This window comes from Piliocolobus tephrosceles, chromosome 2 (genome assembly GCF_002776525.5).
Source record: "Piliocolobus tephrosceles isolate RC106 chromosome 2, ASM277652v3, whole genome shotgun sequence".
NCBI classification, from domain to species: domain Eukaryota; kingdom Metazoa; phylum Chordata; class Mammalia; order Primates; family Cercopithecidae; genus Piliocolobus; species Piliocolobus tephrosceles.
The window spans coordinates 152299576-152323823 of record NC_045435.1 but is presented as its reverse complement, the minus strand read 5'-3'; the positions used below and the strand labels follow the sequence as shown (position 1 = coordinate 152323823).

At 38.5% G+C, this 24248-nt stretch overlaps 1 protein-coding gene across 4 annotated transcripts in view; it reads right to left on the bottom strand.

The window, feature by feature from the left end:
• The window catches only part of HACL1 (2-hydroxyacyl-CoA lyase 1), a 39501-nt gene that overhangs the window by 6773 nt on the left and 8480 nt on the right, over nt 1–24248 (bottom strand). For 3 of the 4 annotated variants that reach the window (XM_023207381.2, XM_023207383.1, XM_023207384.1), the window contains 11 exons: nt 23602–23682; nt 21534–21606; nt 18439–18516; nt 17186–17280; nt 14845–14957; nt 11882–12017; nt 7303–7408; nt 5497–5580; nt 4119–4220; nt 896–1050; nt 306–464 (listed from right to left, as the gene is read on the bottom strand). In XM_023207381.2, coding sequence (XP_023063149.1) covers nt 306–464; nt 896–1050; nt 4119–4220; nt 5497–5580; nt 7303–7408; nt 11882–12017; nt 14845–14957; nt 17186–17280; nt 18439–18516; nt 21534–21606; nt 23602–23682 — 1182 coding nt within the window. The remainder of the gene's footprint in view (nt 1–305; nt 465–895; nt 1051–4118; nt 4221–5496; nt 5581–7302; nt 7409–11881; nt 12018–14844; nt 14958–17185; nt 17281–18438; nt 18517–21533; nt 21607–23601; nt 23683–24248) is intronic. The other variant, XM_023207382.2, reaches the window with a different exon arrangement.

Sequence of the window (24248 nt, the reverse complement as noted above, 5' to 3'; positions counted from 1 at the left end):
ACCACACTTGCTATTTCCCACAGGAAACAAGCTTCTTTCAGTCCCCAACATTTTTTTCTCAGTGACCTCAAAACCACTCCCCGCAGTTTTATAGGTTTTTACCATACAGTGGGGAGGCCAGAAAGATACTGTTCTGGAAGAGAAAGACCGTGAGTTACTGCCACTAGCATCCTCAGGACAGAGCACAGAGCTATTCACAGGGCACCTGGTGAACACTTGGTAAGTATTTGTCAGATGACTGGGTCTTCTGTGTCATTTTTCATATTCTAGAGAATCAAATGCTCTGATTCAGGATGATGTTTTACCTGCAGATGGTTTCCACCTCCATGCCAGAAAACCCAAATGCACTGTCTCCTTCCACACAGATGATCCGTTGCCCAGGGCTTCTATCTTTAGCCACCATGGCAGCTGCAATAGCAAATCCTAAACCAACTCCCATTGTTCCGAAAGTACCAGCATCAAGCCTGTTGGAGAACAAAGCTAAAATGAAACCCACTGGGGCATGTCATAGAGGATGGGGTTGGCACAAACCTTCTAGTCCTATTTACATGGTTGATGGAAAAATAAAGAACCATAAAAACATTCTCTTTGTTCAATATAAAATCCTTAGACTGTTAGGAACTAATTTATTAAGGATAGAAAAAAGCCACTCATGTTTGCTTGGAAGATTATAAACATATTCCTGTAACACTAAGTAAATAATTATCACAGGATACCAAGAACACATCAAGCATAAAAACTCTACAAAACCTCACCTAACAATACTTTTATGAAATATGCCCTTACATACTGAACATGTATTAATTCTCAAATGTCTTCTTAATCTGCACTATTGTAGTTTCATATTAAACACATTATAATGAATTACGACTTCTTTCTTCTTTAGAAGTCTTACCTGTGGCGAGGAAGGTAGTTCTGAAGCACAGTCCGTCCAATGTCCATAGTGTTTGCTCCTTCGCTTACCACAAAACAGTCTCTAGGCAGTTGCTCTTGAACATGGTAGAATACTGTGTAATAATTCATAGGCAGGGATTTTTTGGAAGCTAGTTCCTGAAAAGTAGATGGGAATGTAATCAAATTAAATTGGGATACAATGAAAATAACCAATGTTAATAAGCTATTATCAAACTTATTTGGAAATACGCAAAAACTACAAAAGCTACAAGGTTCCCAAATGGCTATAAAATGGCCACTCTGAGAAGCTGGCTGACCTGTGAACAGCCCTGGGGGACATGTGTCCCACAGTCCCAGTTTGGAACACAATTAAATAAGCTTGGGAATATCCCTCCTCTTGGAGATCCGCAATGCACAGGAGCGTAATTAAAACTCTGAGAAGTCCTATAGTAAAGAGAGCTGGGAAGCACTAGGTTAAATAAAACTAAACATTCTTATTTGAGCACTCTTAGGAAAATGGTGCCTTAGAAAAAGTGAAATTTATTTCAGAATATTTTCATCTGAAATATGACCCTAAACTTAAAATGTCATGATTTTAGAATACAATCTGAAAATCTAGTTTTCCCCCCAACACACTTGAGAGTAAAGGAGATACGTTACCCCCACTATTCTAAAGAGTCCCTGAATGGAGAGAAAAACAGCAAGGTAAATGCCTTTGTTTAGCCACATGCCTTTTAGGGCTGAGAGAAAGCCATAGAGAGTTGTGGCAGCAACAGTCCCATCTGGTCCCAGCACTGCCTCTTCACCTGTGCTACTTTGCTCTGCTGGAGGTTATACCCAGGGTAAATGAGGGACCTTCCTATACTCCGGCACCAAGGAAGAGAGGCAAGTCCCTTCTATCTTAAACCAACATCATTCCTATGTGAAAGAAAACATTAGTCGTCATACAACTCAGGAAATAAAATTGAGACTGGTGGCTGGGCGCAGTGGCTCACGCCTGTAATCCCAGCATTTTGGGAGGCTGAGGCAGGTGGATCACGATGTTAGGAGTTCAAGACCATCCTGGCCAACATGGTGAAACCCCATCTCTACTAAAAAAAATACAAAAATTGCCTGGGTGTGGTGGCTCACACCTATAATTCCAGCACTTTAGGAGGCTGAGGTGGGCAGATCACCTGAGGTTGAGAGTTTGAGACCAGCCTGACCAACATGGAGAAGCTCCGTCTCTACTAAACATACAAAATTAGCCAGGCATGGTGGCGCATGCCTGTAATCCAGTTACTTGGGAGGCTGAGGCAGGAGAATCACACGAACCCAGGAGGCAGAGGTTGTGGTGAGCCAAGATCGCACCACTGTACTCTGGCCTGGGCAACAAAAGCAAGATTCCATCTCAAAAAAGAAAAAAAAAAAAATTAGCTGGATGTGGTGCCAGGTACCTGTAATCCCAGCTACTCAGGAGGTTGAAGCAAGAGAATCGCTTGAAACTGGAAGGCAGAGGTTACAGTGAGCTGAGATCACGCCACTGCACTCCAGCCTGGGCAACAAGAGTGAAACTCCATCTCAGAAAAAAAAAAAAAATGAGACTAGCTCCGGATAGAAACAGTCGTTGATTAAAATTCCAATGTAGGCCAGGCACGGTGGCTCATGCCTATAATCCCAGCACTTTGGGAAGTTGGGTAGGGAGAACATGAGGTCAACAGATGGAGACCATCCTGGCCAACACGGTGAAACCCCGTCTATACTAAAAATATAAAAACTAGCTGGGCATGGTAGTATGTATCTGTAGTCCCAGCTACTTGGGAGGCTGAGGCAGGAGAATCACTTGAACCCGGGAGGCGGAGGTTGCAGTGAGCTGAGATCAGGCCATTGCACTCCAGCCTGGCGACACAGCAAGACTCCGTCTCAAAAAAAAAAAAAAAAAAATTCCAATGTAAGATAGATTCATGCAAAATCAATTCTGCTATAATGCTTGATGCAAAAACGTGAATTTATTCTAAGACAATTGATATATTAGGGAACCAAGTGAGCGTAACTCAAATTTTATATTTGCTTATGCATGATTAACTGCACCCAGTTGAAAAAAGATACATAGGAATACACAAAACAATTTTTAAAAATCACCTTTCTCACATAGGGAATGCACAATACACACACACATGCACACACAACACATGCACACAGGTGCATATACATACACACACACAGACTTTACTGTAAATCGCCAAATCCTACAGCACTGATTCATTTTAGTGCTAGTAGTAGATAGTTTGATGGTTTCTAGCATCACTACAATTTCCAAAACCTTAGCTACCAGGCAAAGCCAAGAGTGCAATTGACAGCGCTGCAGAAAAATTTCCAGCAGTAATACAAAAGTTAAATAAAAAAGAAGGCTATATATTGGATCAAAATTTCAATTTTTATGAAACAGCTATTATAATAGCACGCCCTGAAGCACTTATATCTTAAAAGCAGAAAAACATCTCAAACAACCCAAAACTGAAGGATTCCAAAAAAAAAAAAAATCACTTCATAGTTGATTTGTCCTTTAGAGACAGGGTCTCACTCTGCCACCCAGGCTTGAGTGCAGTGGCATGATCTACTGCATTGCCACCTCAACTCCTAGACTCAAGCAATCCTCCAATCTCAGCCTCCTGAGGAGACAGGACAACAGGTGTGTGCCACCACATCTGGCTACTTTTTTTTTTTTTTTTTGTAGAGACAAGGTCTTGCTATGCCCAGGCTGGTCTCAAACTCCAGGCCTCAAACTGATCTTACTGCCTTGGCCTCCTAAAGCACTCAGGTTACAGGTGTTTAAATATGATGTTCTATGCCAACATCAAACTGAAAACACACCCACCCACTTCCACTATTATCACTTTCCATCTAACGTCCGATCACCTTCCTTCCACCAGAGCTCACAGTAACTCACAAGCTACAACCTTTCAGAAACTTCAGGTCTTTTTCAAGGTAAAATGCTATATTCATTGGCATATATTTCTTAACAATTTAACATGTTTAAAACATTAGGCTCTTATCTTATTTTTATGTTACACAAAGTTTTTGAGAGTTGTGTCACTAAACCCCTTTTTCCATGAGCCCTGGGGTTTTCATTGCACAATTCTGCACAGCAAGGTGATTTTTAGGAATGCACATGTCACATTACGGCAGAGGTAACTGAATCATGAGCCTGACCTGTTCTTTAGCTTCAGTAGGTCCCATTTTACCTTGGATGCAGCTTCATTGCTCTTCATTTTTTCTCTCAGAGTTTTCCACCACTTGCTCTCTGGAGGATACTGCCATGGTGTTTTATCAAGTTCCTCTAAAAGCTAAAAAAACAGAAAAAACAAAAAACAAAAAAAACACATAAACTTTTTGCCTTTTTTTTTCTTTTCTTTTCTTTTTGAAATGAAGTCTCGTTCTGTTACCCAGGCTGGAGTACACTGGCGCAGTCTCAGTTCACTGCAACCTCTGCCTCCCAGGTTCAAGCGATTCTTCTGCCTCGACCTCCCGAGTAGCTGGGACTACAGGTGCCTGGCACCACGCTGGACTAATTTTTGTATTTCCAGTAGAGACGGAGTTTCACCCTGTTGGCCAGGCTGGTCTCAAACTCCTGACCGCAGGTGATCTACCTCTCTTGGCCTCCCAAAGTGCTGGGATTACAGGGATGAGCCACCGTGCCCAGTCTGCTTTAAAAAAATAAATTTAAATCATATTAACATGAAAATATCTTCTTAAAGAAGACAAGATGGCCATACTACTCTTCATATTACTCAGACTCTTTTTTTCCTCTAGTTAGTAAACACCTGATAGAAGATCAATGGATAACATGGAAGGCTTCTGTTTGGGTCAGTGTGGGTTTCTGCTAGATGCTGGGATGCTCTTAGGACAGACTGGAGTGCTGTTACCTCCTCCACACCTCAAGCAGGGGCTCTGAGACCCTCCTCGGTCTTTGACACTAGAAGGAAAATCACTCCTTCCACAGAACTCTTATAGAAAAACCAAAAAATAACCACGGACTCCTATGATACAGACCAAATGCTCCAGAGTGATTTAATATGTGATTCGGGATTACATCCTATATTGTGTAATCATGACAACAATACCAAATTGTATCATCCAAAATCAAGTGATAAATGTGACTATATTTTATCTCCTGTCACAGTGAAATGTACAAACTATGTGCGAATAGTAAGAACCTGGAAAGTCACCGATTAAAGAGTAAAAAGCTCTTTTTTACCTAAAGAAATACTGTTAGATTTTTCCAGTGCTAAGCCATTTCTTGGCAGTAAGTTCAGTTCCTTTGGAAGGTATACTTTTTCAGCTAGCTGGATCCTATTTAGTAAATTACTGTTTGCCTACTGAAAGATGTTATATTTTCGATCACCTTCCAAAAATGCTTAACTTACATAAAAATGAGCTATATACCAGAAGTTGGACTTATCAAGTTCCAAAGTTGTATTTAAGAATAGTTTTCAATCACACATTTTGTTTAAAACAGGTATGAATAGTAGACCTGTTACCAAGTGAATCAAGATTAAAACATTTTCAAGAATTAACTATTACCTAAGAGCACTCCAAACAAACTAAAACAAAAATTCTCACCTGCTTAGTGACAGCATTTATGTCTCCTAGTAAAGTAACAGCAGGCTTTACATTATTACCCAATTCTTCTGCACAGATATCAACCTAAAAAAGAGACAAGGCTAAAGAACAATCCATGTTTATTCTGAAAAATATGTCAGAAGTCAATTAAGACTGAATAAATGAACTGTGTATACAGAACACATGATAAAGAAGATTTGATATTCAGAAGTTCCTTAATAAAAAAAGTAAAAGTCCATAGAACTATATTAGTATCATAGCTAGTATAGAGAGCCTCATTTAAAAATCTATTCTACGGAATTTTGGAATTGCTTCATTATACCCATACGGAATGCATTTGACCTGATCAATTATAGTTTTGCATCTAATCAGTAAGTTTTATTGAATTACATTTGGAATTCCTATCTAGAGTGTGGGTTCTCAAATTTGAGCATATACCAGAGTCACCTGGTGTATTCTGGGCTTGATAAACCATAGACTGTAGGAGTCTACCTCAGAGTTTTTTATTTTAATAAGTCTGGGGTAGGGTCCAGAAATGTGCATTTCTAACAGGTTTCACAGATGGTGCTGATGCAGCTGGCCCAGGGAATCACATTTAGAGAATCACTCCAAGAACATGGCATGATTACTTCTCAATTTACTCAGAAGTTCCATTTCTGGATGGCCATGGACAAATGAAAATGGCTTCTGCAAAGAGGAATAATTTAGCCACCCCAAAAGGGATGTATCTCATTCTATAATCAAGAGGGGCAATCAAGAGGTATCAGCATCTTCCAGTTAACTCAGTCTTGCTTGTCTGCGGCTTTAGTTCTCAATGTGCTCAGCTGGGAGAGGAGCAGTTAGAAGTTGACTCCTTAAGTAGCAAAAGGTAGACTGGGAAAAGGGCAACTGTAGCTGGCTTATCAAATATTAAAACCACCTAAGCACAGTGGCTCAAGTCTGTAATCCAGCATTTTGGGAGACTGAGGTAGGAGAATTGCCTGAGGTCAGGAGTTTGAGACCAGCCTGGGCAACATGGTGAGACCGTGTCTTTACAAAAAAATTAAAATTAGCCAGGCATTGTTGTACGCGTCTATAGTCCCAGCATGTCAGGAAGCTGAGGTGGGAAGATCACTTGAGCTCGAGAGATTGAGGTTGAAGTGAGCCATTATCATGCCACTACACTCCTGCCTGGGTGACAGAGCAAGATGCTGTCTCAAAAACAACAACCAAGCAAAAACATCAAGCAAAATGGGGCCAATCTGTGTAGAGCAAAAAGGTTTGTGTGCCACTATGCAGGTAGTATTTTCCACATCAGTAAAGAAACTGGCTTATAAGGTGGGTCATAATGATACAAGAATCATCAAAGACAGGTCAGAATACATTCCGGATACTGTTTAATGACATATAAAACGGTGTCATTGAGAAATTCCCATTGGAAAGGTAAAAGTTTTGGCATCTGAAAGAAAACCTCACTCCCTAACAAGGCCGAATGTTTTGTTCCAGTCTACCATCCTACAGTCTCTTTTCTCTACCTTTAAATATACTTGAATTGTGAAGAAAAGACAATTTATGCTTTTTAAACTATTTGAAACTTAATTTTGAAAGGTTTTCTGGCTAGAAGTAAAGCAGCACATTATGTTTCATAGGTTAGAAAAGGAAGCTTATTTTGGTACCTGTAATTATGTTAGACAATTTATAAAATTCTACTTGTGTAAAAAGAGAACAGCTTTTTTAACAGAAATCAAGAAGAAAACAGAGCTGATTATGGCTGATAGGGAGAATAATGAACACAGACATTTCTGATTTTAAGTTCCTCCTAAGTACCTGGATAAACTTCACATCTGGCTGATATCTTGGAGGCAGTCCAAAATGTAAAATCCAATTTAGTCTGGCACCAAATAACACAATTACATCAGCAAATTGCAAAGCCCTATTAAAAAATTGATACAAAAGTATAACTATATTTCTTATTTGAATTATTCTAAAATTTATCTCTAAAGTATTTGAAAAGTCTAAATCATTTGGAGCTTACATCAGACTTCAGAATCAGCTTCTAGGGTATATTTGATCTTTCAAGCTAAAATAATTTATAAAACCATTCTATATAAATAGTTATCTAAAATATAAATTAAGTTAAAAAAATTACCATAAGCTGTATCTATACTCTTTTATTACTTTTTCATAATTAGAAAAATTAGTACAAGTCCACTGTAGACAATCCAGAAAAAAACAGAAAAAGTATAAGGCTAAAAACAAAATCACCTCATAATACTTTCAACTTATAAACTATTATGAATATCCTGGCATATTTTCATCCACTCTTTTGTTGTATGCAAATATATTTTTACATAGTTGACCTTACATACTATAATACTGTCTTATACACTTTTTTTTGTTTTGTTTTGAGACACGGTCTCTCTCTTTTGCCTGGGCTGAAACGCAGTGGTGCAATCATGGCTCACTGCATCCTCTACCTCTCAGGCTTAAGCAATCCTCCTACCTTACTTAGCCTCCTGAGCAGTTGGGACTACAGGCACGTGCCACTGCACCTGGCTAATTTTTAATTTTTTGTAGAGATGGGGTTTTGCCATCTTGCCCAGGCTGGTCTCGAACTCCTGGGCTCAAGTAATTCACCCGCCTTGGCCTCCCAAATCGTTTGGATTACAGGCATGAACCACTGCGCCTGGCTGTTTCATATACTTTTGCTTACATAAATGTTTTCCTGGCCCGGTGCGGTGGCTCATGCCTGCAATCCCAACACTTTGGGAGGCCGAGATAGGCAGATCACGAGGTCAACAGATGGAGACTACCCTGGCCAACATGGTGAAACCCAGTCTCTACTAAAAATACAAAACTTAGCCGTGCGTGGTGGCATGCACCTGTAGTCCCAGCTACTCGGGAGGCTGAGGCAGAAGAATCGCTTGAACCCAGGAGGCAGAGGTTGCAGTGAGCCGAGATCACGCCACTGCACTCTAGCCTAGTGACAGAGCGAGACTATGTCTCAAAAAAAAAAAGTTTTCCTTTGTCATTAAGTTCTTAAATACAACTTTTAAAGGCTATATATTTTGCTGAACACATATACCAAAATTTATTTAATGTTTTCTCAATTTCTGGATATTTTGTTATTAATAGTGCTGGGTTGCACATCTTCATACTTAAGTCTTAATGCACTCTTCACATTAGTCCCTAGAAAGAGGTATTTTTAAGACTATTGATTCATATTCCAGAATTGCTTTCTAAAATATTATATCAACTAGATTTCTAAGTTTTATTTTATATATTTTAATACTTTTGTCAATATAACTTCTAATCTTTTAATGATATTTACTTTTGTAACACAACCACCCTTGCTTTCTTTTTCTTTACTTCACTTATCTTTGCCAAGTCTTGTTTTAAAGCTGTATCATTATGTTTCAGATGTGGCTCTTATAACACATATAGTTGCTGCTATTACTAATCTAATCTGAATGCCTGCCTTTTTCCAGGAGAGTTTATTATCATCATCACTGTGGGTTTTGTTTTGCTTTTCACTTTTCATTTTTCTGTGTCTTTTATCTAGTTCCCATTTTTTGTGTCTTTTGCCATACAGGATCTGTATTTACTGCTTTTGTCTTCTTCGGTGATAAATGCAATTTTTCGCAGAAATTATATGCTCAAAAATTAAGTACATACTCAAAAATCATCTTCAATATTGTAATAGTCCTATGAGACCCAATTTAACAAACAGATAACTGCAATCAGCAAGACAGACTTGCTTACTGATACTCTAAAACTCTTGAAATCATTGATTCAATTATTTATAGCCCCTTGTAACCTTTTTTACACTGGCAATGTCATTAATATTATCCTCTTAAAATCTGGCTAGATTGAAGATAAACTTCATTTTAACCTAAGCATAAAAGAATTAACAGTGTAAGAATTAACTTGGTTACTATAGTAATATAAATAAAAAGATGATATATTAAAGTAGCATTAAGTGAGGAACAATTAAAGATCTAGCAGCAAATATTACATTTAAAAAGCCCTCAGAAGCCAAGTGTTCACACCTGTATTCCCAGCACTTTGGGAGGCCAAGGTGGAAGGATCACTTGAGCCTAGGGGTCTGAGTCCAGGCTGGGCAACACAGTGAGGCCCTGTCTCTACAAAATAAAAATTAAAAACCTTCAGAATTAATTTTAACCCATGAATGAAAATATGAAGAACACCAAATACGTGACAGTAATAAACTATGGAAAGGGAAGGAAAAAATGGGATCAAAAAAGATACTTAGGGGACTGCAAATGAATCCATAATTTTTTGCTTCCTGAAGAGAAAAAAAAAAAAAAAAAAAACACCCTAGGCCGGGCATGGTGGCTCATGCCTGTAATCCTAGCACTTTGGGAGGCCTAGATGGGTCCATTCCTTGAGCCCAGGAGATCGAGACCAGCATGGGCAACATGGTGAAACCTCGTTTCTACAAAAAATACAAAAATTAGCCAGGTTGTAATGGCACACGCCTGTAGTTCCAGCTATTAATACTTGGGAGACTGAGGTGGGAGGATTGCTTTAGCCCAGCAGGCAGAGGTTGCACTCAGGTATAATTGTGCCACTACACTCCAGTCTGGGCAACAGAGCAAGACCCCATCTCCAAAAAAATCCCAAAACCCTAAAGCAATATAAAATAATGTTAATAACTGATGCAATCCTACTTATTATATATTATTCCCAAATGAAACCTTTATTCTTAGAGATTCATCTGTCTGTATTTTTTATGTTGACACTGAGTGGTGGTTATGTAAGTGTTCGTTACATTATTCTCTCTTCCTGTGTGTATAGTTAGAATATTTCATGATAAAGACATTTCAAGAAATTAAAAAGAAAAAAGTTATAGTACATTAAAAAGCATGTCTTAAAAATCTAAAAAGAGGAAGCTTCCAATGCCAGCCAAGATAGGATAAGTTTGAAGAAGCAACCCACACAGATGGTGAGTTTCCAAGGTATTTCTCCCCCGTGTTTTGTCTCCTGGCTTTCACTCAAACACAGCCCTAGTTGCAGAACTGCAAGCAGCGAAAACTCGCAGAGAAACTGTTTTTTTGGCCAAAGGATCAGGAAAAGGGCCACTGCAAGCTGGACAGTCTGGGGGAAAATGGTCAGATTTTTTTTCTTATTTTCTTTATCTCCCAGCTCTGCTCTGAGGGCAGCCCTACTGCAGAGCTGCATTGTGGTGGCTCCCAAGCAGCTGAAATTCCAAGAGAAACGTCATCTCTCAGGCAAGAGGGATTGGGAAAAAAGGGTCCCTGTGGTCTGAAGAGCATGGGGACAATCTCCATTATTTTTTTCTTCTGCAGCTTGTTCAGAGGGCAGCTTTAGTTATGTGATACTATAAGGGAGCAGCAAGAGCCAGGAAAAGGGGCACCTGAGAATGGGAGAGTGGGGGTGGGGAGCCTACAGAGGAGAGAAAATAAATCTCTAATTTGGGTATGAACCGGTACACGTCTGGGGCTCACCCCGGAGCTGAGCATGTGCAGACAGACTGAAAACAGCACAGCAAAGTCTCTGAAACTTAAGCGACCCTGGAACTACTTACTTACGGTAAGTTCACACTTCAATTTGTAGTCAAGCTAATCTAATCATGTTGATTGCTAAGAGAAACCAATAAAAATCAACATTCTACAGAGGATTTTAATATGACCCAGAATCTCAAAATATAATATTCAAAAATCCAGGATACAATCCAAAATTACTCAGTACAAAAAGTGCCAGAAAAATGTGATCAACTCTCAAAAGAAAAGATAATGAATAGATGCCAATCTGAGATGACTCACATGTTGGAATTAATAAACAAAGAAACTATTGTAACTTACTCCATCATGAAGTATAGAAAAACATTCTTCAAAGAAATGTAAAAACAGAAGATCTGAGCAGAGAAACAAAATATAAAATGAAAGAATTAAAAAGAAATGAATAGATACTCAGGGACATGTCAGACAATATCAAAATGGATGAAGGTTGACATAGAAAAAAATATTTGCAGAAAGAATGATGAAAACTTTCCAAATTTAGAGAAAGACAAATTTAGAGAAAGACATAAATTTTCAGTTTCAAGACTTGAGAATCCCAAACAGGCTAAATTAAAATAAACCATGTCCAGACACATCATAATTAAACTGCTAGAAACAAAAGATAAAAGAAAATCTCAGGAGCAGCCACGGAAAAACAACATATTACATACAGAGCAACAATAATTTGTCTGCAGATTTCTCATATGAAACCATGAAAGCCAGAAGATAGTCCAAAACTAAACAGGTATGCTTAAAATTCCACGATTCTTTCAGAACTCCATCCTAGATGAAGATCACAAAATAATTTAAATTAGCCTAAAATCTACCAAGCCATTGTATTTAAAATCTGGAACGCCACACACCTGGATCTGGCTGCACCTACACAGTATGGATGGTTGTCAGGGACAACACCCTTCCCCATAGGGGTGGGCAAAAATGGCAGTTTATATTGCTCCACCAATTTCTGGATACTCTCTTCTGCATGAGCATAAGCAGCACCTACAAGAAATGCAAATGCATTGGACAATTCAGTTAAGCGCTAGGCACTGTGACCCTTAAAAAAGTTCACGTGAAACTGCTTTTTATTTATTTATTTTTTGAGACAGGGACTTACTCTATCACCCAGGCTGGAGTGCAGTGGCATAATTTTGGCTCACTGTAACCTCTGTTCCCCTGGCTCAAATAATCTTCCCTCCTCAGCTTCCCAAGTTGCTGGGACTACAGGCACACACCACCCCCGCACTCAGCTACTTTTAAAATTTTCTGAAGAGACGAGGTCTCCCTATATTGCCCAGGCTGGTCTGCTGGTCTTGAACTCATGGGCTCAAGCAATCCTCCTTCCTTGACCTCCTAAGAAATTGCTTGTAGATCAATACTCAAATACTCTCCTTCTGCCTGTACCTGGGCTTAAACTCAAAACAAATTGTGACTACAGTTTTTATCGCTGGTATTTTTAAATGCTTACCAAAATAAGAATTCTAATTTTCCACCAATAACACTCTCAATTATTCTGAAGGATGTCTATCCCAAAACAAAGTCACATCTCACAGCTCTTGCTACTGTCACTTACCCATTCTATGCTACGGTCCTACTGAACTACACTCTACAATTCCCTGAACACACTATCTTCATTGGGAGGCCCAGGTGGCCTGGGAAGAATGTTGCCCCAAAAGAGAAAAGCTCTCTCTACCCTCACATGTTGGTCCTCATCTCCAGCAAACCTCCTCTACACAAGGTCTCCTAGTCCAGGCATGGAAATTCTAAGGTGCATTAAGTTTTTAAAGATATGCAGATCTTTCTACAGGCTCTATAATTCTGTGACTGTAACAGAGCTAACCCTAGTGGGACACATTATCTTTTTTTTTTTTTTTTTTTTTTGAGGCAAAGTCTCACTCTTGTCATCCAGGCTGGAGTGCAATGGCGCAATCTCAGCTTACTGCAACGTCCGCCTCCCGGGTTCAAGCAATTCTCCTTCCTCAGCTTCCCAAATAGCTGGGATTACAGGCGCCTGCCACCACGCCCGGCTAATTTTTGTATTTTTAGTAGAGAAGGGGTTTCACCATGTTGGCCAGGCTGGTCTCGAACTCCTGACCTCAGGGGATCCACCCACCTCAGCCTTCCAGAGTGCTGGGACTACAGGCATGAGCCACCCCGCTTAGCCCACATTATCATTTGTTTTCACAGCTGTGTGCCTGGGAATAACCCTATACCCTATTCCCCTGATGGAACGAAAAATACCTTATTGTTCACATATTCCATTTCTAATGTCATCAAGACCACTATGTTATTTTGCTATTTTATACTTTTTCAAGGCTAGTATATTATTCTATATTCTGTATTTATAATTCTCTACTGAATCCTAGTAAATAGTATCACGCACTTGCAGATTCAATATAATGCTCTATTCTACAAAACTACCTTGAAATCCCTTCTCATACATGTATGATGAAAAATAATTCTTTTTTTTAATCCAGAAAGTATTCTCCTTCCTGTCTGAATGTCTTTGTACACTCAGTTCTCTCTTCCTGCTTTGCCTTTGGTCTCTGTCCACTTGGTAAACCACTGTCTGCTTTTTCAAGATACAGCTGTTGTGTCACCTCTTCTGGATAGTCCTTCCATATTACCTACACAAGCAAATTGTTTCTGCTTTCCTTGAAAACCTACCTCAGCCTCTCTGTACACATCACACAAGAGTATACCGCACTTACTTGTTACCAGGTCTATCTCCCCTCCCCAATAGGTAGGAACCACTATTTCTCTGTATCCCTCATGAATGTTTTGTGTAATCCCTGCCTTATCATAAGCACTCATCAAATGTTTGTTAAAAGAAGAATGAAAGCTAGCATCCACTGAGTGCTTTCCACATACTTTGCTATTTAATTATATCCCATTGAGGCAGTTAATATCCCTATTTTACAAGTGAGGTAATCTGAGACTCAAAGCAGTTGTTTCCCAAAGTCACCGAGCTAATACATCATATAACACGTTCAATTCAGTTCTGACCTCAATTTTTTTGTCGTACACTATCAAACTATTTTTAGTTTCTACATATTTAGTTTCTAAGCAGTTGATAATTGATTAGCATGGTCATAGGTGATCCCAGCAGCCTCAGTCCTAGAACACGAAATGGACACTATAATCAATTGCTGACAGGAGTATAAGTTGGTTGGTACACCACCTCCGGAGAAAGCAATATGACAACATGCACAAAACTCTTAAAAATATTAATACCCTCTAACTTTTCTTTCTAGGAATCTTAAATCCTAAATACAGAAAAAGCTTTCGGCACAAACATGTTTGCCACAGCTACTCTAAACAAACAAATAGTAATTGGCAAAGATTTAAATATTTGCCAGGAAAGTGTTAATGTACACATGAAGAGACATTAAAAATTATATTAGGAAATACTTCTAAGATGAAAAATATTATAATCTTAAATGAATAAGGTAGAATATAAAACTGTCTACATAGTATCAGCACAGTACATAATATATGTGTAAAAAGGAATAGAAATGTACTAAATGTTAAAAATAGCTACCTTAGATGAAGGAACTTCTACTTTCCTTGGTTTTCCAAAACGTTTTATAATAGAATAAACACATTTCACTAATAAGACCAAAGAAATTAAATAGGTAGTATTTCCTTAAAAGGGTGAAATCTCTGGGCATTAAAGTCTATAATTTCAAAACAAATAATGCTAAATGGATGATGAGAATTCTTATTCCAATTTCAAACATTAGAACAGACATTAATAAACAACGAAAGTTCATAAAAAGAATTGGCACTTTCAAAAGCCTAGCAAGATTTAGAGTTCTATTCATGTTACCTTTCCCGATGATAAGAAGGGGCTGTTTGGCATTCCTAATAACAGAAGCTGCCGTGCACACAGCAGAGGTTTCTGCCATGCTAATAGGAGGTGACATGCAGCGCTCCACGTACCTGGAAAAAAAGAGCCCTATTAATTAAAAGAGGCCAGCTCTGATCTTTTTATTGTGAAAATTTCAAATATATAGAAAGGTAGAAAAAATAGTACAATAAGTCCCCACATACCCCCATATAGATTTAACAACTTAATATCATTTTACCACATTTGTTTCACATATACACACATAAACATGCATTTATTTTTCCTGAACTATTTTAAAGTAAATAATAGGCATCAAGACACTTCACCCTTAAAAATTTCTCCATGCAGCTGTGAATAACAAGGACCTTCTCCTATATTCAACTATCACATCTGGTAAATTAAGAGTTATTCCCTGATATCATCTAATAGCCAGTGAAATGGTCAATTCATTGACAGAAAATCTGAGTTAATGGCTTTGTACTGCAATAGCAGTAGCAGCTGTCTTAACAGTAAAACATAATAAAATCTAGTATTTGCTATGTGTCATTTATTCTCATTTAACTGTCAAAACAATGAGGTCGGGTATTAACATCATCTCCACTTCACCACTGAGGGAAAAAAAGGACTCAGAGAAAGTAACTTGTCCAAGATCTCCAGATGGCACATGGCAGAGACTGGATTGAACCAGTCATTCTGTCTCCAAAGTCCATGCTTTTAAACACCTTATCACATTTCTTTTTTTTTTTTTTTGGAGACAGAGTCTTACTCTGTCACCCAGGCTGGAGTACAGTGGTACGAACTTGGCTCACTGCAACTTCCATCTCCCGAGTTCAAGTGATTCTCCTGCCTCAGCCTCCCGAGTAGCTGGGACTAAAGGCACATGCCACCAAGCCTGGCTAATTTTTGTATTTTTCATAGAGATGGGGTTTCACCATGTTGGCCAGGCTGGTCTCAAACTCCTACCTCAGGTGATCCACCCACCTCAGCCTCCCAAAGTGCTGGGATTACAGGTGTGAGCCACCACACCTGGCCTCACTACATTTCCACTCACTGGGTGTTAATATTTTAGTATCACAATATGCATTAGTAAAAGAAATATTCACACTGTCACAGTCAAGTATTTCTGGACAGCAAGTCCTGTGACATTTCATTTATTCTAATTAATATAAATTATACTGTATAAAATTTAGACATATTGTCAAAATATTTAGACATATAATAAAAAGGACATTCTGTATAAAATTTAAAAGAAGGCTTACAGAGTTAACTTATCTGAGCTTGCCCTCCTCCCCTTAGTATTATTTTGATTATCATGTTCAGGTATTAGGCAGAATAAACAGATGTCTTTTTTATCCAACTCTCCCAAATAAAAATCACTCCTGGCCAGGCACGGTGGCTCATGCCTGTAATTCCAGCACTTGGTGAGGCCAAGGTTGGCGGATCACGAGGTCAGGAGTTCGAGACCAGCCTGGCCAACATGGTGAAACCCTGTTTCTACTAAAAATACAAAAATTAGCCAAGCATGGTGGTGGGCACCTGTAATCGCTACTTGGGAGGCTGAGGCAGAAGAATCGCTTGAACCCAGGAGGCAGAAGTTGCAGTGAGCTGAGATTGTGCCACTGCACTCCAGCCTGGGCAACAGGGAGAGACTCGGTCTCAAAAAAAAAAAAAAAAATCACTCTTTGGTACACAGAGTATACAGTAAGACCCATTGTCTCTCTGCAGTCACTAGAGATCCATTTGGTCCACAACAGCAGAAATGCACTAAATGGTACCCATAATGCTTTAACCCCAAGTACCTATCCTTATCAGGGGATGACTTAGATACCAGTGAAAAATGATTTTTGTACTTCTTTTCACTTATTGTTTATTCAAGAAATATGAGAGTATGAGAAATCATAGAAACCTCTGTATTGGAATATTTGTTAACCACAGAGAGAGACAGCTAGATGTTTTTTATCCTGAGTCCTAATAATTTTTAATAATCACCGAACCTCTTGGCTTACATTATAAAGATTCTCAAGGACCCATACTACATTAACAAGGGATGTATATTTATGGTTAATGGAGGAATAATTTCAATGATAAGTTCAGGAAGTTCTAAGTATTTGGGTTAGTAATTAAATCCAGAAATAACTACTAATATCATTTTAATTAAGAGAATTAAGCCCTTTGCCTAGGACTCAGTTTAATTACTAAATCATCAGTTAAGACAAATGGAAATTAACTTATAAACTGCTGCGTAAATTCTTCTAGAAAGGTAGGCATTATGATAATACACGTACATTGAAGAAAGAATTCCAGCATAACTATTACTTACTTTATAGAATTCACATTCACCTGAAGGTTCACAAAATCTGCTGGTATGTCAACATAGCAAGCACCTGGACGACCATAGATACTGCTTCTCACTGCCTACATTCATTACAAGTAGAAGAAAAGATTTGTAAAATCTCAGTCTTATCATATTCTACTCAAAGATAATTTAAAACTGTAATTATGAACACTATTTTCATCTTTCTGATGATCAAAATTGAAATGTCCTCTATTGACTACAGTTTTAAAGATTTTTTGTTTAATAGGGAGACAGATAAGAAAGTATTCATTTAGGGCTTTAAAATTCATGTTCTATTACACTTTAGTTTTGGAAATTATTCACCAGGCTCTGCCTGCCAAGTTTTTGCACTGTAATATGTACTTTCACCTGCTTCCTAATCTTAATAATCTGGCAGTGTTTTCAGAAACTGTGATGTTGTTACATGTATCAAATGGTTTCTGTAACTCCTGGTTTTGAAACAGCTCAAATGTAATTTCATGTATAAATGCTGATTATAATTTATAATACAGGTTATCTGTCATCCAAAAATCCAAAACCTTCCAAAATGTGAAACGTTGTGTGTGCCAACATGATGATACAAGTGGAAAATTCCACATCTGACCTCATGTGACAGCTCACAGTCAAAATGCAGGTGTCTAAACAGTTTACTCAGCGTCCCCAAGGGAAAAATAAAGTTATCATCAGACTATGTACATAAGGCACATATGAAACATAAATGAATTTCGTATTTAGAGTTGGGTCGTATCCCCAAGATGTCTCATTATATATATGCAAATATTCTAAAATCTGAAAAAATCTGCAGTCAGAAACCCTTCTGAAAAGCATTTCACGTAAGGAATAATCAACCTGTATGCTGTTTAATTAACTAACAGAGGGTCTTAGAGGGTTTTGGTTTAGTCCCAGTTTTCAAAAATAATCTTTTGCAAAAGCACAAGAGAAAAGGTACTTAGGGGTTCATTATAAACCTTTCTCTTTACTTTTGTATAATTAAAAAGGTAATTTTAAAAACTAAAACACAGGAGAAACTTTTTCCAAAAATAACTTGTTTTACCTCTCTATAATTAAATGTAATGACAGCGAACATTAAAATGTAAATAGTTTTCTAACAATGCCATTTTTAACTGCCTGGGTATATTCCAATTTGTCACTCATTCTTTTGAGAATAAGAATAACATTAAGTATAAGCAACCGAGAAAAATCAGTTGACTTGGAGAGCTTGTTACTAAATATCATACCTTTTCAATAACAAAAGGAACAGCTTCTATGCTGCTTGGACGGGCAGAGAACTTGGTATATAATCTACAAGCTTCAACCTATATGGAAAATGAAAATCACTTAAAATTCAGCTCACAATCATATTACTCTCCTGAAAGAAGACAAAATGTTAAGTAATTAGTTTCTTTTATGTTTAGAGGCAAGATGGAGAAAATGCATTACCTAGACTGTCCCTTAAAAGCCTGTTCAAAGCACAAAGTTTTGCCTTGGTATGATTCAGGAAGCATATCATACCAAAGATGCAAAATCTTTTGGCAAAGATGCAAAAGTTTGATAATACCCACCATCTAACATAACACAGGAAAATAGGCACTTCTACAAACTGCTGGTGAGACTATAAATGGGAAAGGAAGTTAACACAATCTACAAAAAATTTAAATCAGCATATCTTTGGATCCAGCAATTTCACAGATAAGAACATGTAACTTCATCTGTTATATTTTGTTATAATAATAATCTATTCTTACATTTCTGCCAGTGTTCCTTTTATGTACCTTCTTGCTATGGTGTTTAGAACATATGAATTCAGTAGTGATAATTTTTCACTGCTTAATACATCTTGAGGCATTATATAGAAACTGTCTCTCTTGAAACAGTTTTACAATTTCAGTATGAAATCTATGAAAAACTGATAGTCCCGGGCATAACAAAATTAAGATCACCCGCTGATTTTTAGTCTATGTTCATGTCCTTCAGTTTTAAGGACTTCTACAAAAACCAGATATTTGGATTCTTCCTCTTCTGTTTTTAAATTTGATCTAATAAACTATTATTTTCCATTTCAGGAAAAAAATATGTAGTGGACATTTATCCTGTTTTCTTTTTCACCTATATAGTTTCTGCAGTAACTTTAGATTTCCTTTTAATTAACTTATCTGCTCTACTTATTTTCCAAACACATCAGCATTTTTAAAATAACTGTTGTTATCGTCTACCATTAACTAAATAAAACTTCAATTCATCTCTAAGAGTATAAAAATATAACTTTTGCATTAACCTATACTAGAGTTCAGTATTTTAGTTTATCATATATGAAAGTTTATGTTTTGAAGTTCTCAACAATGATTCCTGATTTACAAATAGACTTTGTCTAATGATTTTATTTATGTATTTATTTTTGAGACAGAGTTTCGTTCTTGTCACCCAGACTGGAGTATAGTGGTGCAATCTCGGCTCACTACAACCTCTGCCTCCTGGGTTCAAGGGATACGCCTGCCTCAGCCTCCCAAGTAGCTGGGATTACAGGCACCTGCCACCAAGCCCAGCTAATTTTTGTATTTTTTAGTAGAAACAGGGTTTCACCATGTTAGCCAGGTTGGTGTCAAATTCCTGACCTTAAGTGATCCACACGCTTGGGCCTCCCAAAGTAGTGCTGTGATTACAGGGGTGAGACACTGTGCCCGGCTGTCTAATGATTTTAACTTTGTCCCTGTAAATGCTCAAATATATTTACATCTGAAGTGTCAATCATTCACTTTCATCTATTTGTTTCCTAAAACTGTTCGTTTTTCAAAAAAAAAACAAAAGACAAGGTCTCTTGGATGGGTGTGGTGGGTCACACCTGTAATCCCAGTACTCTGGGAGGCCAAGGTGGGTGGATCACTTGAGGTCAGCAGTTCAAGACCAGCCCGGGCAACATAGCAAAACACTGTCTCTGCAAAAAGTACAAAAATTATCTGGGCATGGTGGTATGTGCCTATCTACAGTCCCAGCCACTTGGGAGGCTGAGGTGGGAGGGTGGCTTAAGCCCAGGAGGTTGCAGTGGGCCAAGATCGCACCACTGCACTCCAGATTGGGCAACACAGCCATAGCCTGACTCAAAAAAGAAAAAAAGAAAAAGGTAGAGACAAGACCTGAATATGTTACACAGACTGGTCTCAAACATTTGGGCTCCAGCAATTCTCCCGCCTCAGCCTAGTAGCTGAGTAGCTAGGAATACAGTTATGAAACACCTTGTCTAGCTTTATTTTTATTTATTTATTTTTTTTTTTCAGACAGAGTCTCGCTCTTTCGCCCAGACTGGAGTGCAGTGGTGCGATCTCAGCTCACTGCAAGCTCTGCCTCCCAGGTTCATGCCATTCTCTTGCCTCAGCCTCCTGAGTAGCTGGGACAACGGGTGCCTGCCACCACGCCCGGCTAATTTTTTTGTATTTTTAGTAGAGACGGAGTTTCACCGTGTTAGCCAGGATGGTCTTGATCTCCTGAAGTCATGATCCGCCCGCCTTGGCCTCCCAAAGTGCTGGGATTACAGGTTTGAGAGCTTTATTCTTAAAACTGTAGCATTTTGTTGATATATTCTTTCAAGTTTCTTTTAATTTTGAAATGCTTTCTTTCCTCCTTCTAAAATAAAAATACGCTTATCCAGAGTCTACTGACAATCATTTTGAGTAAGATTTTTTCCTCCCATTTATTTCCCTAAAGTCTGGGAGGCATAGTCCAAAATCATTTTTATTCCTACATCTTCTTGACTCTTTTAAGAGCTTATTTTCAGAGCTTAAAATCCTGTCACAAAGGTGTATTTCTTAAAAGCTTGTTTCTAAGCAGGGACTAAGCTCACCCTTAATACCCATCCTGAGGTTGCCTTATAGTAGCTCAAGATAATTACCTTTAAGTTACTTCAGGTACTTCTAATTTATTTATTTTATTTTGCAAACAGGAGGGTTTTTTATATCTTCTCCCTAACTCTTAATGGTGTGTATGTATCGTGTTACTAAAAATCTTAGAGTTGCAGGCCAGGTGCGGTGGCTCATGCCTGTAATCCCAGCACTTTGGAAAGCTAAGGCGGGCAGATTGCTTGAGCTCAGGAGTTCAAGACCAGCCTAGGCAACATGGTGAAACCTCGTCTCTACAAAAAATTCAAAAATTAGCCAGGCATGGTGGTGCGAATCTGTAGTCCCAGCTGCTTGGGAGGCCGAGGTGGGAGGATTGCTTGAGGTCAGGAGGTCAAGACTGCAGTGAGCTGAGATCGCACAGCCACACTCCAGCCTGGGCAGCAAAGCAAGATCCTGTTTCAAAAATTAAAAATAAAAAAAAAAAAAATCTTAAAGTTGGATACCTGAGGAAACTCCTGGAAAGCTCCCATTGTTTCTTGGTTTCTTTCAGGGGAACCACCAATCACAAGCAAGGGCCTGAAACAGTCATTTTTTTAACAAGATAATTACAAATGAGATCATCATGTGAAACACTAAACAGAATGTCTAATTCATAACAAATAATAAATGTTAAAGGGAGAGAATATTATATCTTTCTCTTAGAAACTATAGATTAAGGCTGGGCAAGGTGGCTCATGCCTGTAATCCAGCACTCTGGGAGGCCGAGGCGGGTGGATCACTTGAAGTCAGGAGTTCAAGACCAGCCTGGCCAACATGGTGAAACCCTAGCTCTACAAAAAATACAAAAATTAGCTGGGCATGGTGGCAGGCGCCTGTAATCCCAGTCACTCAGGAGGCTGAGGTAGGAGAATTGCTTGAACCTGGGAGGCAGAGGTTACAGAGAGCCAAGATTGTGCCACTGCACTCCAGCCTGGGTGACAGAGCAAGACTCTGTCGAAAGAACAAAAGAACGAAAAGAAAGAAAAGAAAGATAAATTGTAGATTAAAAAATATCTGGGAAGCAACCTGATATGAGAGAACTTTCCTCAGTATCAGAAAAAGACAAAATGTATAGTTTTCCTTCCCTTCTTCCCCTTCTGGATGCTGATGCTAAACTTCCAGGTATATTGACATAAAATAAATTTTTATGCCTTTCTTATTATTTTTGGGATAAGGGGAAGAAAAATTTTACACTTTCCTAAGGGACTATATTTGGAAATTACAAAATAAGTGACATTCCTCAGCAATGAAATTCTTACCCTTCAATGCGGAAAAAAAAAGATATGGCAAACCCTAAGGTACTTAAAAAATGTAACACCTTAAAGTAGATAAAGAACAGAAAGATCAAAAGGAAAGTAAAGAAGAAACTATAAGAAACACAGGGCAAGAAAGAAAACAGTGTCCTTTCCACTAGAAAGATTAAATATGTTTCAAATTGATTAGAACCTAACCCCCTTAAACCTGATCTCACTGGTGAAGTGCCAGAGATGGAGTTAAGGGCAAGATCAGAGAATAAGTACTAAGTAGTTTATATATAAAGCAAACTAAATGAATATAAGAATTTTAAATATCTTCCTACCTATGCAAAACAAGGTGAAAAATTGGCCACATTTTTACACACTGAGCTGGAATCTTTAAAAAAACAATTCTTCACTTAAAGTAAATAGAACTATATACACATTCACACATACACACACATATTAGGAAACTCTAAAATGTTAAAAGTGTTTATCTCAGCTGGGTGCAGTGGCTCATGCCTGTAATCCCAGCACTTTGGGAGGCCGAAGCAGGTGGATCACCTGAGGTCAGGAGTTTGAGACCAGCCTGGCCAGCATGATGAAACCTCGTCTCTACTAAAAATACAAAAATTAGCCGGGCTTGGTGGCGGGGGGCTGTAATCCCAGCTATTTGAGAGGCTGAGGTAGGAGAATCACTTGAACCCGGGAGGCAGAGGTTGTGGTGAGCCAAGGTTGCACCACTGCAGTCCAGCCTAGGTGACAGAGTGAGACTCCGCATCAAAAAAGTGTTGATCTCTAAGTAAATAAAGTGCTGGTGCTTTGAACTTCCGTCCTAATATTCTTTTGTTAGTTATATATATTTAAGGAATACCATATGATGTTTTGACACACATATAGTGAAATGATTACTACAGTCAAGCAAATTAACACATTCATGGTACTTTTTTCCTAAAATACTGTAGAAATAGTCACTTTTTTTTGGCAAAAGTACCTAAAATTTACTCTCTTTGCAAATTTACAATACATAATATTATTAACTATAGCTTTCATGTTGTACATTAGATCTCCAGGCTTTGTTCTACTTGACTGAAACTTTGTATCCTTTGACCTAGCTCCCTATTCTCCGTCCTCCTCCTCCTCCTCCTCATTCCCTCCCCAGTAACTTTCTACTTTCAGTTTCTAAGAAGGGTTTTTTTTCCAAGTCTTTCTACCCTAGATCAGTATTAGCTCTACTCAGTAAAATCCTGTAGTGACTTTTTTAAGAAAATGTTTTCAGTAATAATAGCATGATTACCAGCAGTTCATATTTGCATTTGCCATACCACCCAAGGCATGGATGAGACCTGGGCCAGAAACAACAAGGCAGACTCCTGGCCTAAAAGCAAAACAGAATTTATTTTATTAAAATCAGGTCAAATGTAACAACTGATTCATAACACTTTAGTGTGAAACACGGCAACCTTGGACTTCAAAAGAAAGACCTACAGGTCTATAGTATAACTGGTAAAACAATTATTAGAATTTTTTTTTTTTTTTTTTTTTTGAGAAGGAGTCTCACTCTGTCACCCAGGCTGGAGTGCAGTGGCCGGATCTCAGCTCACTGCAAGCTCTGCCTCCCAGGTTTATGCCATTCTCCTGCCTCAGCCTCCTGAGTAGCTGGGACTACAGGCGCCCGCCACCTCGCCCGGCTAGTTTTTTGTATTTTTTAGTAGAGACGGGGTTTCACCATGTTAGCCAGGATGGTCTCGATCTCCTGACCTCGTGACCGCCCGTCTCGGCCTCCCAAAGTGCTGGGATTACAGGCTTGAGCCACCGCGCCTGGCCTAGAATATTTTTAATAAAAAAAATTTCATATATATATATACTTTTTTTTTTTTTTGAGATAGCATCTCACTCTGTCGCCCAGGTTGGAGTGCAGTGGCACGATCAGGGCTCACTGCA